Source organism: Siniperca chuatsi, linkage group LG6 (assembly GCF_020085105.1).
Source record: "Siniperca chuatsi isolate FFG_IHB_CAS linkage group LG6, ASM2008510v1, whole genome shotgun sequence".
NCBI lineage: Eukaryota > Metazoa > Chordata > Actinopteri > Centrarchiformes > Sinipercidae > Siniperca > Siniperca chuatsi.
In genome coordinates this window covers 14,783,416-14,799,957 of record NC_058047.1, presented here as the reverse complement: position 1 = coordinate 14,799,957, position 16,542 = coordinate 14,783,416, and the positions used below count along the sequence as shown (strand labels likewise).

Sequence of the window (16,542 nt, the reverse complement as noted above, 5' to 3'; positions counted from 1 at the left end):
TGGCAACACTTTCCGTTTATAATATTTGTCTGCATGATCAGGCAAATGTTCCTCTTTGTGTATCTTTTTATGTTTGTTTGTAGCTTGTTGGTCCATATGAGCTGTGTTGTAACATTTTTTTGTGCTGCTCAAGATAATCCACAGATTTGTTGTGAGCAGTTTCATGCAGGAACTATCAGTAGAAAGAAAATACTTCCTACATGAGACTGCTCACAACAAATCTGTGGATTATCTTGAGCAACCGGGTCGTGATTTCTGAAGAGAGACATTGCTGTTGAGTTTTTCAAATGTGTTTTATGGCGCTTTGAAAACCACACACCGAGTGCCATATAGTCCATTATATTGAAAAAATGCAGACATCTCTATGGCCGATATCTCCAAAACTCTGCAACTCACACCAAAACAATCTAGATGGATAATTAGCACTAAAGGTAAGAGGAAAAAAATGTATTTTTGATTTTGCGGTAAACTGTCCCTTTAATGCCACAGCAATTCTCAACAAGCTGTCTCCTAACATCTTTCTAGGGTTGGACAACAAATGGAATTTATAAAATTACTGACATTATGAATCTCTTCCGGTCTACAGTAAATTTGCTTATATCGTGACTTTTAATTAATAAATTGTCTGAATCCCAAATAAATAAACCAACACAACATATATAATAACAACCAACATAGCAAAACTACAATATAACAATCAACGATTTTTAATGAGAACTTAAACCAACCAAAAAGCCCTCAGTCTAGTCTCTAATTGCTCATAATGTAATTAACAAACATATCAGAGGTGAGCCAATAGTGAGACAGTACAGGAATATCATGCAGTGTGTTAATTAATTATTAATTCATGTATTTAAAAATAGTTATCTTTAGATTTCTTGAATGAATGAATGGAGACAAGGCACCAACATCCTACAATAATCATATTATCGGAATAGCCAGAAAGCAGTATGTACTATACTTACTCATGTGCTACTGTATGTTTACCCAACTCTCAAGTCCAACCTTTGGTTGTTTTAGAGGACACATCTCAGCCTTGCACACTAGACCCTGACTAAACCTCTTTGTTCCTGGTTGTCTAATAATTGGTTTGTCTGTGTTTTCTTGTGCACCAATGTCTCACCTGCCCATGTACACAGAGGCTTGTTATGTATGCACTGATTTAGTTTAAATTCTGGGCAATAATGTGTTCGAGTCCATGCAGATACTGTAGGTCTACATCTCTGTTGGTCTGTGAGAAACTCCCTAAACATTTTTTTTTTTTTTACACAAACAAAAAATAATTTCATCCGGTCTCAGTACTGTAAAAAGTGGACAAAAATCCAGAATTTACTTTAAATAAGTACTAGGTTTGGCTTGCAAAGGTGTTACTAAAACTCAGCTCATGACATGACTAAACCCAAATGATCTTCAAAGGTTCTTTTAATGCTTTTATCCTCTTTGTTTGTCCTGTAATATTCCAAGCTTCTCGATCCAATTTTAGGACAAAAATGTGATGCTGAAGCCCTCTATTGGCTGATGCTGAAATGAAGTGAACTGAAGCCTGGAAATTAAAGAGGTTTGATGGCTGAGAGAATCCTTAAGTGCCGTTACGCAACGGACTCCTGTGTTGTGCAATATGAACATAACCCTAAAAGACAGCAAGAATAGACTCTTAGATTAGATTGCTGCTTGGTGTCATCACCTCAAACTGCACATATAAAAAGGGCTGTTTGTGGGGCCCTTCAGATTTTAAAATGTGGCATGAAGAGCAGCGATTCACCACACTGAGTAAACCAGTCTGCATCTTCTCTTCCTTCACTCCAACGTGGCTGTGTTTCAGTGAGGGAATAGATGTGGATCCCACTGGGTTTATCCCTTCATTCAGCTGTGAAAAACTTGTTTACATCATTTTCTGAGTGATTAAACATGAGGTTTTAACTTTGATATTTATACAAAAACAAGCCATTTTTTTAGTTCTGTTTATGTAAGAAAACGCATGACACCAATTCCTCCCTTGACTTACAGAAAAACTGTGACTTATTTTCAGTGATATAATACATTTTTTTAAGCTCAATCAAAACGTAATAGGCCACAGCTGTTTGTTTTTGTTTAGAAATTTTACAGAACTGTCACAGAACAGCCGATTTATTTTTCACAAGATTGTTGAGATGGCTTATCTTTCACATATTAATCATGTCACTCTGACAATGTCACAGGTTAACATGACTCTAGTGCAGACAGCATGTGTTTACTTTAAATCAGTCAGTTGTCTAAACCAGACCTCAGTCCTCCTCACAAGTTCCCCCAGTCAAAACCCACACTGGTATATAAATACAAATCTGAACTATCAGCTTCCATTCCTCTGTTTTACCATGCAAGGGCTCTTCCTCTGCTGCCTTGTGGCCCTGGCCAGTAAGTTCTCATTGATTCATTCATATTATTTTACTTGTAGAAGGATATCACAGTCCAGCCTCGACATTTTTTAACTTCAGAGCTTTTGCAAATGACTCATAATACTGTGGCCAATTCAATTATTTATTTATTTATTTATTTTTTCTTCTGTTGCATATTTGCCATTTTAATTTATTCTACCATTGAACAAAAAAGACACATTTTAAAATGGATATTTAGAAAGGTAATGTATTAATCTATTTGCAGTTGATCAATCACGAATAATCAGCAAAAGTAATTTGGGCATGAATAACAAAAACAAGAGTGACTTTTAGAAGTGAGTCAGGTGTCATTTATGGAGTAATGTGAATTTTACTTTAGCTATCGACCTGTTTTTGTTGTATTTAGGTGTATTTACATAGGTGCTTATTTTTTGGTTTAGTTTACATTGATGTAATTCTGTTTTTTTAAGATTCTACTGTATATTTTCATTGTTATATGCTTTGTGTTTGTCTTTTAACATCTTGGGATGATGTTGGAAATAAGTCTCCTCACTTTAACATGTTGTACCTTGGATTACAGTGTTTTGTAGATCATAAATAAATCAATTCAAATACAAAATGTGCTCATATATTCACAAAAGTTCTAATGCTGACACTACTGTTTGACTTTTATTCTTTTAGCATGTCAAAGTGTCCATTATGGTGAGTCTTTTTAACATAATCATGAAAGTAAAAAATAATCTTTATCAAACACTTTCCATAAAGAACCAGTGAAATGACATTTCATTTTGGAAACATATTCCAGAGCTCGGCCTGAACCCAAAGAAAACCTACGAGTACAAATATGAGGGAGGGGTGAATTTTGGACTCGGCATGCCAAACCTTGCAGAGTCTGGTGTAAGAATGACATGCAAGGTCAAGATCACTGGTGTGTCTGCACAAACATTCACCCTACAGGTAAGAGTGACAATAGAGGGTAATGAAAAAATTTATTAGAATGTGCTGTTTAAACATGTTAGAAATACTGTAACTGAGTAGTGCAACAATGACACATTGTAAATATTTAGTTTCATTTCTGAAATCCAGTAAAGTAGTAGCAGTACATCATTTGTCATTCATCATTTATTCGTGTATCATAAATTATTTAGAGGATAATTTAATAAACATCTGTTGAAAGGTTGTACAGGCTTTTGAAGCTTCTAATCTCCCCGGAATTACTATTTTATGGTGTGTGAAATAATGTATTTTTTTGTAATTCACCTAATGAGCTTAAACTTTTGAGAGTCTCTATCAAAGTGCTGAAAATCAGTTCAGAGATTGTTTGTTACAAATGTTTGCATATCAACAGTCGTGCAACACTGTGTGTCTACAGTCATCTTCCAGTACCTGTTTGTCATCTTTCAATCATAAACAGATGCTGCGTTCAAACTCTGTTGGAAATATTGTAATTATAGTAAAGTAAGCTTTAACAATCCTGTAAAATAGTGCAGACAAATAATACCAGTTACTGTCCACTTCTTTCGGGTTACAAATTTCACCTGAATATGGTACATGAGCAATAATACAGCTTATTTCCATCTCTGGTTCAAAGGTTTCAGATTTGGCCTTCGAGGAGTTCAATGGCCTCCCAGGGAAAAGTGGCTTTAATGCCTCTCCAAAGCTCACCCAGCGTATTGCTGCCCAGCTCGTCAAAACCTTCATGTTTGACTACGCTGGTGGACATGTTGGTGACATCCGCGCTTCTGCTGAGATTCCTGACACTATTGTCAACATTGTGAGAGGGATACTGGGTTTCTTCCAAGTCACCGTCAAGACCACACAGAGAATCTATGAGCTTGAAGAGGTAAACTGCTATCTGCACCGTCTTCATTTATTCTACACAGCATCAGTAAAAATATAATTAATACTGTAACAAAGTTTAGTTTTGTTTGTAGATTGGCATCCATGGCAAGTGTCAGAGTAACTATGCTACTGAAGAAAACATGGAAACAAAGGACATGACCATCACTCAGGTTGTAGATGTCACTGACTGCAGGGAGAAAGCAGCAATCTACAAGGGAATGGCTACTGCAGTGCTCGATAAAGTCTCCGAACAGGTCTGTTTGTGTCACTGCAGATGCATCTGATTCCACAATTCTAAATTAAACAGACCAAAGTCAGTGCTATTTTTGTTTGTGTGTCCTCTGATCTAGAGAGGGCAAACTGTGATTTCAACGGTGAGATATGTTTACACAGTCAAACCAACAGCAGACGGAGGTCTCATCACCAGGGCTCACGGCCTGGAGCGACAGCACTTCAGTCCCTTCAATGTGAAGGGCGGCAATTTCAAGATGCAAGCGACGTAAGACAAGAAAATATCTGAACATTATGCCTGCTCATCAACAGTGCTTGTCTGCAATACAAATAGGTTGCCTTAAATAACTTCTCCTGCAGGAAGGAAATAGTGCTGCTCGGTGTGAGTGACACAGCTGGAGCTGTCACGTTTGGGCCAATGGAAAGCAAGGGCAACCTTGTTTACAAGTTTGTCAGTGCAGAGGCTAATGTCCCTATTATAATGCAGAACCTGGAGGACCCAGTACCAAAGGTAATAATGACATACTGCTGCTACATAAAATTCATATTTTTGAAAAATCTTTCCAGAAAGGAGCAGGAAGCACTGTAAAAGATACACTAAGTTACACTAAATAAATATACAAATAACAGGAAACAAATCAATTACATTCCTAGATATTATGAAAAGATTTGTTCATTTATTTTTAGTTTCAAAAGCTGTACTCTATGTTCCTCTTTACAGGCTATTGAGTTGATCAAGCATCTGGCTGAAGCTAATATATACCAGATTGACAGTGCAACAACTGAGGATACTATAAAGCTGTATCAACTTCTGCGAGTGACGCCTTACGAAGGATTAGAAGTCATGTGGAAGCAATTTGCAGGAAATGAAGAGCACAGGTGAGTACTTGGTTATCACACAGTATTGGGGGAATTATGGAACTTTCATTGCAATGACAGGGGCCATTCTGCTGCCTAATGTGTATTTTGACTTTTTGTTGCTGATACTTTTATACTTTATACTAAAATCTTGAATGCAGGACTTTTACTTGTGACTGAGTATTTCTTTACAGTGTGGTATTGGCTACTTTTACTTAAGTAAAAAAAGAATTATAAGTAATAAAGAAGAAAATGGGGCTTTAACAAGTTCTTTAAAACATTAAGAATATAACATGGAAATGGAAATTTAAAAAAATGTATGAAAAGGCATTTTTTTTATATTTAGATATATGGACTACATTTAAAAAAAGGTATTTTAGCAGCCATACCACATTTTTTAGGGGTCTTGAAACTGACTGCGCTGTCTTTTGCACAATCAGATGTGGTCTCAATTTAAACTAAAGAAGTATTGTGAAGGTCATACAGAACAGCGTAAAGTCATGTTGTAGAGCTTGGGTGGCGCATGGGTAAGCATTGCCTCAAACATGTGATCTTTCACTAACCTTGACCAAATTGTTGTAGTTGCTTAAACTTGACTATACCAAGAAAGTGATTCATTCAAAAGTTATTAGTACATTTATTAAGAATGCCTTTGAAAGTGAAAATCCTTCACAGATATCCTTTAACCAAGCTTTTCATTGTAGTATTATAAGATGGTGAACAAAAGAGTCCAGGGCCATCTCTCAGATCTGACACTGATCCACTCAACTGAATAGCTAATTGAAGAGTCTCCTCCCACTTAGTTCAGAAAGGATTTAGTCTGGCACATTATCATTGATAAGTGATTTATTATCATGTGAGGCATGATGACAGAAAGGTGATGACTGAAAGGCTGCTTTCCTTGCTCATTAAGATCACAGACACCTTGTATTTCATCCTGTACAAGTGCAGTTAAACGCGACATCTGAACTTGTCCTTCACACTTTTATCTTTTAATTTGGTGCTCTTAAATTAATTGGAAGGATAATCCTTATCTTAAGTATAGCCCAATTTATCCATTTTCTCTTCTTTCACTTATTAGACGTTGGTTTTTGGACATGATTGTTGAGGTCAGCGACGCCAGAATCCTGAAGTTCCTGGAGGTTAGGTTCAAGGCTGGAGATGTGGCTGCGTATGAAGCTCTGGAAACCCTTGTGCTGGCGATTAACCATCTGCAGGCTATTCCTGAGCTGGTTGAGATGGCTAAAGTGAGTTAATACCTGTTGGCTAAAGATGAATGAGTGATGCCATGCAAACTTTCTACGAAACAAGATCATGTCAAAATGTCTCTGTCTCTCTTTCGCAGATGTTCCTGAACATCCCCTTCTGTAAATCCGATATCTATCTGTGGCATACTGTGGTGCTTTCCTACGGCTCTTTGGTGTACAAGCACTGTGAATTTTATACACCTTGTTCAGTAACTGCTGTTCAGGTAATCAAATAAATACCTTACCTTGGATAAATATTTGAGAAAGCCATTCAAAACAGAAACACAACAGTACCATAAGTTAATTTGGTATGTGATAAGAACTTAACTGAGTAGGTCTGATTGAATCATCTGAATGAAAAATTATAATGTAGTTAATAACTACTTGTAAAAGCTGACTGCATATTTGTTTAACACCTGTACTAGCCACTGCTGGACATGGCCATGGAAAGTCTGAAGAATGGCAATGAGGCAGACATGGTCATTGCTCTGAAAGCTCTGGGGAATGCAGGTCATCCAGGCAGCATTAAAACCATCATGCGCTTCCTCCCTGGAGTTGCTGCCACCCCTGTGGATCTGTCCGCTCGTGTGCTGAGTGCTGCTGTACAGTCTATGAGACTCCTAGCTACCAGAGATCCTCGCAGTGTAAGAACACTACTATATAGGACATACAGGAATAAAAGAAGAATTTTTAGATGCTCACTTATCACAGCTGCATGCTAGGTTTTTATATAAAGCATGTTTATGGTAATTGCATACTCTGTGTTCCATAGTCAAGTTGAAAATTCAACTCAATTTTTTGATAAGGTCATTGCATTCACACAAAACGGTGGACTATTCTAATCCTGGAAAGCATATTTAACTTTCTTCATTGCAGTAGGTAAGAATAATTTTCAACAATCACATGAAAATGGCAAGTCTGATTCACGCTATTGTCACATTATCTTTATATTATTGAGGTACATAATCTTACATAATTCATACTTATATCTACAACATTTACTGGAATCTGCCCTTCAAAGTTCACCGTCGGGTCAGAAAATAATAGAGAGATAGAGATTGTGCTGGAAATGTCCCCAGCAGCAGTGCTGCTTTCTGAACTCCTAATTATTATAATACTTGTGTTTTCAGGTCCAAGACATCACCATGAGTCTGTTCCTGCAGAAAAACCTTCCCACTGAGATACGCATGCTGGCCTTCATGATCCTGTTTGACACTAAGCCACCAATGGCTCTGGTGTCCACAGTGACTGCTCATCTACATGAAGAAAAAGACCTCCATGTTGTTAGTTTTGCATACTCCTACTTGAGAAGTGTTGCCAGATCCAGTACTCCAGACAATCACTTCCTGTGAGCAAAACAATGCAGTTGTAATCAGTTCGGTGTTTACGTCATATAATTTCCAATGTACTCCCACTTCCAACTTTCTTTTGTATTCTCTACAATAGCTCCACTGCCTGCAATGTAGCCGTGAAAATCCTGGCCCCTAAGTTTGGTCGTCTCAGCTATCACTACAGCAAAGCAATGCGCATGGACTGGTTTAATGGTATGCTCAAATACAGATTCTTGGATTTCTCTGAAACTGCTATATGACAATTTGCTATTTTCCCAATACAGATGATTTCCTAATTGGTACAGCCACAGAAGTCTTCATGCTAAGAAGTGCAACGGACATCTTTCCCACTGAAATCATGATGAAAGGAAAATTTTACTTCATTGGTAGAATTCTGCAGCTACTGGAGGTACAGCGTGAAACATTAGCACTGAAACTTTTATTGAAGATAAACGTGTCTCTCCAATCATGAACCGTAATCATCTTCTTCTCTTTTTATGCTAAAGTTGGGTATCCGTGCTGAAGGAATTAAGGAGCTGCTTGGCACCAGCAACCCTAGATTTACAGGAGATCTTAGTTTTAATGACTTTCAGGCTATTTTCGATGTGGTGAGTATATATAGACTTTAAGGCAGTATCATAACTGTACTATGATGTGCCAGCATATTTGCTTGGGTGACTATTGTACACTTTCATTTTCAGCTTCAAAACTGGGAAATTCTGCCCAATGATAAGCCCATCCTTTCTGCCTATACACGCGCCTCCGGACAAGAGTGGATCTTTGCTGATTTTAACAAAGACTTCATTGAGAATATCATCAGGGTAAGAGAATAACTGAACAAAAAAAAACCCAATAAGAATGATCCATTTATGTCTATGCCAGTTCAGTCAAAAAAAAGGACCATATTTTAATGCAGTGTACAAAGCCTGTTACAGTACATGCTGTTCTCTGATCCTACTTGCAGGCTGTCAGTCCTTCTGCAGGGAAAGAAAGCCCTGTGTGGGCTGCGATTGAGAATTTACAGAGGGGAGTATCATGGCATCGGACAAAGCCATTCTTAATCGCTGAGGTTCGCTACTTCCAAGCTACCACCCTGGGACTCCCACTGGAGATCAGCAAATATTATGAAACCATCAATGGGATCACTGTTAATGGTGAGGACTCAAATCCTACAGTATATGACCGCCTTACAAATCAAATAAGTATTGATTAATGACTAAAACTATTTATTTTATTTTATGTAAACCATCATTAAAGTCAATTTTCTCATGTAGCTAAAGCCGCAGTAAATCCACCACTGACTGAACATCTTGGACAACTGTTGACTTCTGAAATTTCACTGGAGACTGATGGTTTTATTGGGTAAAATATTGAATGTTCATTTAATTCAAAGAAGATATACTACCAGCATGTTAAGCAAATGTCATTGGAAGCAAACCATGTTATTTGGCGGCATTGATATAATCATTGCCAAATTGCCTATGTATACTATTTATATTCATACTGTGGAGTTGCAGCTACTAAATTAACCTCTTCTTTTTTAGTTTCACAGCAGATTTTTGGGTTTTCTATGGGATCAACACAGAGATGTTCCAGTGTGGTTCTGAGTTTAAGAGCAAAATACCTATTGCTATCCCATGGAAGTTTGGTGCCAAGATCAATGTCAGAGAAAAGAAGTTTGAACTCGACATCCCTGCATGCAAAAAAGAGTTTGAACTCTTTTCAGTCAGGTATGTTTTAGGGGTGTGGTGAAAACTGGATTCACATAAGAATCCTGATTCTGAATGAATTCACAAATTCCTAAAATTTGTTGTTGTACATCAGTCAAAACATATGGTTCCTCCTTGCTAACAAAACGGTGGGACTGTTCTTCGTTAGCGAAGTAGAATACTAACACCAGCACAATTAATTTGGTCAAACATTGACCTTCATCAATACCAGTTAGCTTCACTGCCAGTTATGTTTAATATTGCAACTCGGCTGACTGAAAACAGGTTGACTCGAGAACTGATATTGAGAACAAAATCTATTCTGAATCTGGATATTCCAAAAGTTCAACACATTGTATGTATAGTGTTTATGTTATACAGTTTTATATATGCTATCCACAATGCAGCGATTGTGCCAAGTCTAAGAATTGTCATTTTCCTTTCCAACCAACAGCTTCAACGTGTACGCAGTCTCCAGGAACATCGAAGAGCCAGCTTTGGCTAAAATGACTCCAATGATGCCCAACGCTATTGACTCCAATGATGAAGTCATCTACATGAACCCCACAGTTGCGAGGCCTGAGTCTTATCAGGTACAGTCAACACCTTTAGGAGAATACTGTTAGAGTTAAACTAAGATTTACAGAACTGAAAGCAGATTAATATCTTTGTGAATTTTCCAATCCAGCAGACCCGGAGACCAAACACCTGGCATCCACGAACCAGAATGTGTGCCGAGAGTAACATTTATGGAGCCGGTCTCTGTGTGGAATCTGAGTTAAGGAGAGCGTATTATCATGAGGAATACCCCCTGTACTATTTCCTGGGATACACCCGTGTGGCATTCAAAGTAGTCCCAGGTATGCACAACAAGTCCAATACATTACACTATACAGTACTGTGCAATCCAAAACCACATCACAAACTTATATATGGCCTCAAGAATGTAACAACTATTTAGCGGTTAAAGCAGACAACTTGAGTCACACTGCTAAACTTACATGAGACACAATACTCAGTGAAACCCGTAAATTTATTGCCCAATTTGCAAACATTGCTGCTACAGTTCCTGCTGCCACCTAGTATTACAGACCTACACCTACAGACAAGTCCACTCATGCTGCTTCAGGAGACATTTGTCTAGGAAATAATCTTTGCTCCATGGATATCGCTGCTGCTGTATCTATATTATATCATCAACTTATAATATTGAATTGTTGGCTATAAACGGCAATTCAAGGCCAGGTGTGGTCAGAAGTGTGCTCTGTTGCACCTATAACCACACCCAACAGTGATGTCACGGTGTACTGATACACCCTGGAGTACACTTTTACTTCACTGCAGCAAGTTAAACCACTGGAGGTCAGCAAAAACAACATTTTCAGGGAGTGATAAGTTACTCTTTAATTGTTGTTTTTTATTAACGTTTTTTTTATTTTGCCTATTTATCAAAGTAAAATAATTTTATGACGGACTAGGCAAAGCAGAGATTGAATTGCATTAGATTGTACGGGTGTTCATATTAATGTGTCTGCCTCTATACATTCTTTCTTAACTTTTTGCTAATGTAGCCTGTGCACTTTTATTAGCCCAGGCAATCAAAGCTGTTGACAAAATCCACTTTGAGGTTAATGCTGGCCCGAGCCGACATCCATTGAGCGCACGCCAACTGCTTGAGACTCTGAGGAGGCTTTCCAAGGTATTTGGCTACACTTGCAATGTTATTATCTCTGCACCTGCTCTGGTGTTTTATCCATTTACATTCTCCTGTTGCTTAATTGTGTTTACAGGAAGCCACCCAGCGAGTACGTCTATCCTCTGATTCAGCCTCAAGCATCGGAGGATCTGATCACAGCCATCATGACAACATAATGGAAGTATGCTAAACATGCTCTGCAGAGAGTGACCCAAAATATGTTTCACTGCAAAAAATAGGCAGAGCAATGTCATCATGTAAAATGTTTTAGCTGTGCATATGATTCATGATCCCACCATCGTCACTAAACAGTGGTTCATGTTAAGACTGCAACTGTTTGTGTGCATAAAAACACTCTGTCATCAACAATCTCACATTTACAGTAAATCATTGTTTTATTTTGCAAAAATTGCTTGTTCCTTCAGCCTTGTTGACTCTTACAGTCCCCAGCCCCTTTGACCACTACACCCAATAGATTTTACCCACAATCACACTAATGCACATTCACATGACACAAGTTGATCAATCCTCTGCACATTATTGGCCATGATGCACACAAACCCATTACAGTCTAGTGGACTAGTGGACTGCTTTCTGTCTCATTCAATAGGGCTGGGAGTCAACACCTGAAGCTGTAGTCAATATCAAATCCTTTGCCATGAGTGGCAACCAGAAGCCCGAGGGTTACGATGTGGCCATCTACTACACGCCTGAGGCAAACATTCAGAGCGCCCAACTGATTGTGTCCCAGGTTGGGGAAGACACCAACTGGAAGATGTGCGTTGACACCATTGTGAATGCCCATGCTGAGGCAAAGGTAGATATGAAACACACAGTAGGGATATTTATTTTTATTCTTATCTGGGTGTATAAAATTTACTTAAACCAGCAATGATAAATGACTGCTAGTTTTATCCTTTAAAAACATTTAAGAACATTAACTACTGGTATATTACATCCAGCCACCGTCACTATCAATGGCCGGGTTTTCAAAATGAACAAATACACTTCACCAAAGTCGTCAGATCTCACATGTAGAATGTGAGAACTTTTCTACTTTATGTATGTGAAGGTTCCTCTTAACTTCCTGACATGTAGGTACATTTACACTAACAGACATATGACTAGTACTATAAACTGTAAGCAACTGTAAGTGGCTCCATACTGCATTTTTACATTTTTCACTTTTTACACCATCAGAAAACATTAAAAACACAGATTCAGTTGTTGTCTGTATATCAATTTGGGAGTCGGAGCAGGTTCCAATCTTGCGTTTTAACTTTTTGGTGGTAATGCAAACCACTTTTTATATTTTGATCATGGATTGTGCATTTAAAGCTGCTATAATCAATGTTTTTATTTCAACAATGGATCACCCGATTCTGCAGTTCCCCTCAACTCTATGGAGCTATTCAGCATCTTTCAGATCATTATTTTGCTGTCCAGACCGCAACTTTACTATTTTAGTAAAACACTCACTGCCTCATCAATGTCATTTTCAGCCACTGCAGGAAGCTGTTTTTAGCAAAAAAACCAGCTCTAAAAACCAATTATACACTACCTGCTCAGCATCAAATGGCAGAAAGACACAGTTAATGACTAGCTGGTGAACATGGTGAAGTAGCTAAGGAGCCAGATGTTTCCCTCAGGAGTTGGTAGAGACCAAAAGCAGAGCTAATAGAAGAGTGAACACTGGACTTAGGTTCGCCAGGTGGCCAGAAACACAACTCCAAATGATAACTGATGACAACTCTATGCTAACAAATTCGCCATTTCAACTTAAAAGATATGTCAATGTTTTCTTCACAGCTTGTTTCCACTGCCCACCATTGGCTGAAAAAGTTATAGCAGGTTTGAGGACTGGAACACTGCCTGAATCCTTTATTTAATTTAAAATGTATAATGTTATATAGGCAGGAGAGAAAATTGCACATCAAAAATGTTTTGAGAATTTTGGTGCCTGGTGACGTTGATATACAGCCCTATAAATCTGTTCTAATACACTGTCTACAAATACACTGTATGCTGGTTACATTTATATTAAAAATTATACTTATGGTCTGTTTAAGGTATTTTATTATACTGCACTTTGCATACCAATGTCGAAGCCAGGTCTTTTGTTTGAAGAGACTCCCATGATTGATCTCTTGTGTTTGGTCTAGGCACACGTTAGATGGGGAGCTGAATGTCAGTCCTATGAAATGTCATTGAGAGGTGCAACTGCATATCTGCCTGGTTCCAAGCCAACGCTCAAGGCCAAAGCTCACTGGACCAGGATCCCAGAAACTATGGCAGAGATGGGCAGAAGGTGAGCCTCAGTGGAATAAAGATGCAGTTTGTATCAAGGAAGATAAAAATGTGAGGAGGAAGAGGAGTGAACTGATGACAAAGGTGGAAGATGACTTTGATTCACGTTTTGAAGCAACTTACTTTGCTTTACAGAGCATGATGGAAACATTTTCTGAATTTACAATTATGACACACACCGGCATGTGTTAAAGGAGCTTTTTACCTTTTTCCAGGATTGAAAACTACATCCCAGGCATGGCTTTCCTTCTAGGCTTCTCCCAGAGAAATGAGAGAAATGCCAAGCACGAGGTTTCTGCATCAGTTGTTGCCACCTCAGGAGACAGCGTCGATGTGAAGATTAAATTCCCAGAGGTGTGGAGGAAACATTCACTACCTACATTTTTATGTAAAACTTCTAAATCCTTGCGTTGTATATAACTAATCTTGACTGCTGTATTTACATGGATGTGTTATTTCTTCTGTCTTGTCATTAGTATATAGTCTACCGCCAGGCTTTTCCAGTTCCACTGCCAACTGCCAGTTTTCAGGAGTTTCAACACGACATCAGAAACACAACAATAGACAGCTTTGGACGCGCATAAAAACATGTGAGCTACATAAACCAGTTTGATCAAGCTTAATTGAATGTTCATCCAAATTTTCTGTGTCTTTTTGAATATTGTGTATGTTTGTGTGTGTAAGCCTGTGTGTGTGTGTGTGTGTGTGTGTGTGTGTGTGGCAGTGGATTGTTCTGACAGATTTCTATGCAAAGCAGATGACCAAAAACAAGCAAAGAGCTGTGCCACTTTTGCTTGTTTTATAAAATATGTTTTGTGCCGCAGAAAGACAACAAAGCCCAGATGGGAGCCAGATGCCTCTTTTCACAGTGATAACACTGCAACCAAAATCTCAAGATGAAAGTGAGGATCATAAAAGATGCATCAGTAATCTGTCAGATGTCACCAGTTTGGCAATAACCTGTAAAGGTCCTGATTTATTCATTTGAAAGCATGTTAATATTTGAACACCCTCATTGGAAGACACATTGTGTAAATTCATGCTTATGTCCCAAACTATTGTATCTTCATAATATTGGATTCACCAAAAGATTTTGTTCTGATTCTGTCAGTATAAATACTTTTATCATCCAAACATTGTGTTAAATCTGTGATGATTATAATGCAGAGCAAGCTGTTTTTTTCTTACTTTTTCTCTTGCCTTAACAACATATAATGAATTGCCAACAAGTTCAGTTTCTGCTTGTTAATACACCAAGAAAAAAAAAAAGTAGCTGGATTGTAGTTACAGTAGACATTTTCATGATGTATAATTTATAACCAGATTACCGATTTATGATACCACACTAACTGGGATGTAATCTGAGCTCATTAATAAATATCAACAATATTGCTAGTTTAGACAATGATCAGCAGTACTAATGAAATCCCTGCAACTCCTGAAAAGCTTGTAATAACTTGTCATAAAATCGCATTTTTTAAATTAATACTGTCAACCTTGTCTGATGCAAACTTTGCAGTGCCCTTTGCTTTTGTTAAAAAAAGAAAGCAATTTGCATGACATGATATTTGCCAAATCTAATTTTCCTTACAATATGTAAGAGATGGAGCAGAAACCGGTGAAGCAGAAAACACAATCCAAATCCAAATGGCTGGCAGGTTTGTCTACTCCACCAGCCAATTTGGCAAATAAACAGTCTTTGTTAACAGGTCCTGTCATACTCTAAATATCCCATTTGATTGTCAAAATACAGAATATTGTCGGTGAGTTTTGGATTCAGTAAACTGGATCATAAATGCCCTTTTTGGAGGGTTTCTACTGAAAGCGACGGATTATTACAAGGTCTGTATGACCTGCTGTGTTTGTTTGGTCAACTGACCCAACAGGACTGTTTGCAGATATCAGTACACAATGTCACCATGCGTGCCCTTAAAGTTCACTGCCTCCGCCACACGAAGCACTCTGTGCCCTTTGGTAAAACATGTCCAGTGCTTACCGGATGGACTACACCATTTAAAATTCAGAGAGCTCAAAGTAGAGGTGCTACTTTGTGAATGGATGAAAGATTTGATGAACATTAATTGGTGCTCCTGAACTGGGCTCGGCCCAAATCTCAACTTTAAGTCTTAACAAATGGGATGTGTCACTAGCCAAACATAATGATTGCATCCTAACCAAAGACCCGTTGTCCTAACTACTTCTGGCTCTGCTTCTCCTGCCTATGCTGATTTAGCCAGATGGTGTTGAATTGCAGAGAAAAGAAATCGCCATCAAAGGCTTAACAGGATGAGCCCAATTATAATGGCACCATTATGTTCCATTTACATATCTAATATCCTGCAGGCTTTCAAGTGCCAGTTGACAGGCTGATTGCAAATCTGTTGTGCCTCCAGTATGTCAAGATCCACACCAGCTCCTGTCGTCCAGAAGATCAGGACACCCTGACCTTGTGTTGACAGGTGAAATCAGCTGGTTAGAAAGCATTAGTAAATGTTTGATCAGGTAATTTTATTGCTGCTCACTCTGTGATTGTGACTTGCTTCATTAGGCAGACTATACCAGCCCTACTAAAAGCCATCTGAGGGTAGCTGATAATAAAACCAAGGCTACAGACACTTGTGTCCAATTGTGGCTATTACTCTGTGTTTTGTGCATAGCATAGAGCATCGTCAGAGGCAACAAATAATCATTGCAGCTGATGTGTTTTATTATAAACCCACCAGTTCTACAAGGGAAACTTCCTTCTAAAAGTTTTTGACAGTGTACGTTAAGAAGAATTACCATCATTTGTAATAAATATAATGCATTTTGGAAATCTCCCTGAAGTCTACAGTGTTTTTAAAAGATTAATCAATATGCTGTAAAATCTAATTCCTTGAAAAGTCCAGATTTTTGGCACTGACAACGCAGAGCATAATCCTGTGGTATGCACCTGTGTGTGTTAGA

At 38.2% G+C, this 16,542-nt stretch overlaps 1 protein-coding gene across 2 annotated transcripts; it reads left to right on the top strand.

Moving 5' to 3' along the window:
* Positions 1-2,270: 2,270 nt before the first annotated feature.
* vtg3 (vitellogenin 3, phosvitinless) lies at positions 2,271-15,082 on the top strand. 2 transcript variants are annotated; one of them, XM_044201125.1, is made up of 28 exons: positions 2,271-2,394; positions 3,057-3,077; positions 3,181-3,332; positions 3,967-4,218; positions 4,310-4,471; positions 4,568-4,716; positions 4,809-4,959; positions 5,170-5,327; positions 6,388-6,553; positions 6,652-6,777; positions 6,979-7,197; positions 7,684-7,901; positions 8,000-8,097; positions 8,169-8,293; positions 8,391-8,492; positions 8,586-8,705; positions 8,849-9,038; positions 9,159-9,246; positions 9,429-9,614; positions 10,048-10,186; positions 10,285-10,453; positions 11,183-11,292; positions 11,384-11,470; positions 11,900-12,106; positions 13,452-13,597; positions 13,812-13,950; positions 14,073-14,186; positions 14,421-15,082. In XM_044201125.1, exons 1-27 carry the CDS (start codon positions 2,355-2,357, stop codon positions 14,178-14,180), a joined length of 3,828 nt encoding a protein of 1,275 aa, XP_044057060.1. In that variant the 5' UTR covers positions 2,271-2,354; the 3' UTR covers positions 14,181-14,186; positions 14,421-15,082. The 2 variants fall into 2 exon arrangements, with proteins under 2 accessions (XP_044057060.1, XP_044057059.1); XM_044201124.1 differs by having other exon boundaries at positions 10,282-10,453.
* Positions 15,083-16,542: the final 1,460 nt, after the last annotated feature.

Bases quoted from the DNA above. Each gene is read 5' to 3' on its own strand.
- vtg3 (XM_044201124.1), top strand. From the start codon at position 2,355: ATGCAAGGGCTCTTCCTCTGCTGCCTTGTGGCCCTGGCCA. The intron at 11,293-11,383 runs GTATTTGGCTAC...TTGTGTTTACAG, and splicing joins CTCTGAGGAGGCTTTCCAAG to GAAGCCACCCAGCGAGTACG. The intron at 12,107-13,451 runs GTAGATATGAAA...TGTTTGGTCTAG, and splicing joins ATGCCCATGCTGAGGCAAAG to GCACACGTTAGATGGGGAGC.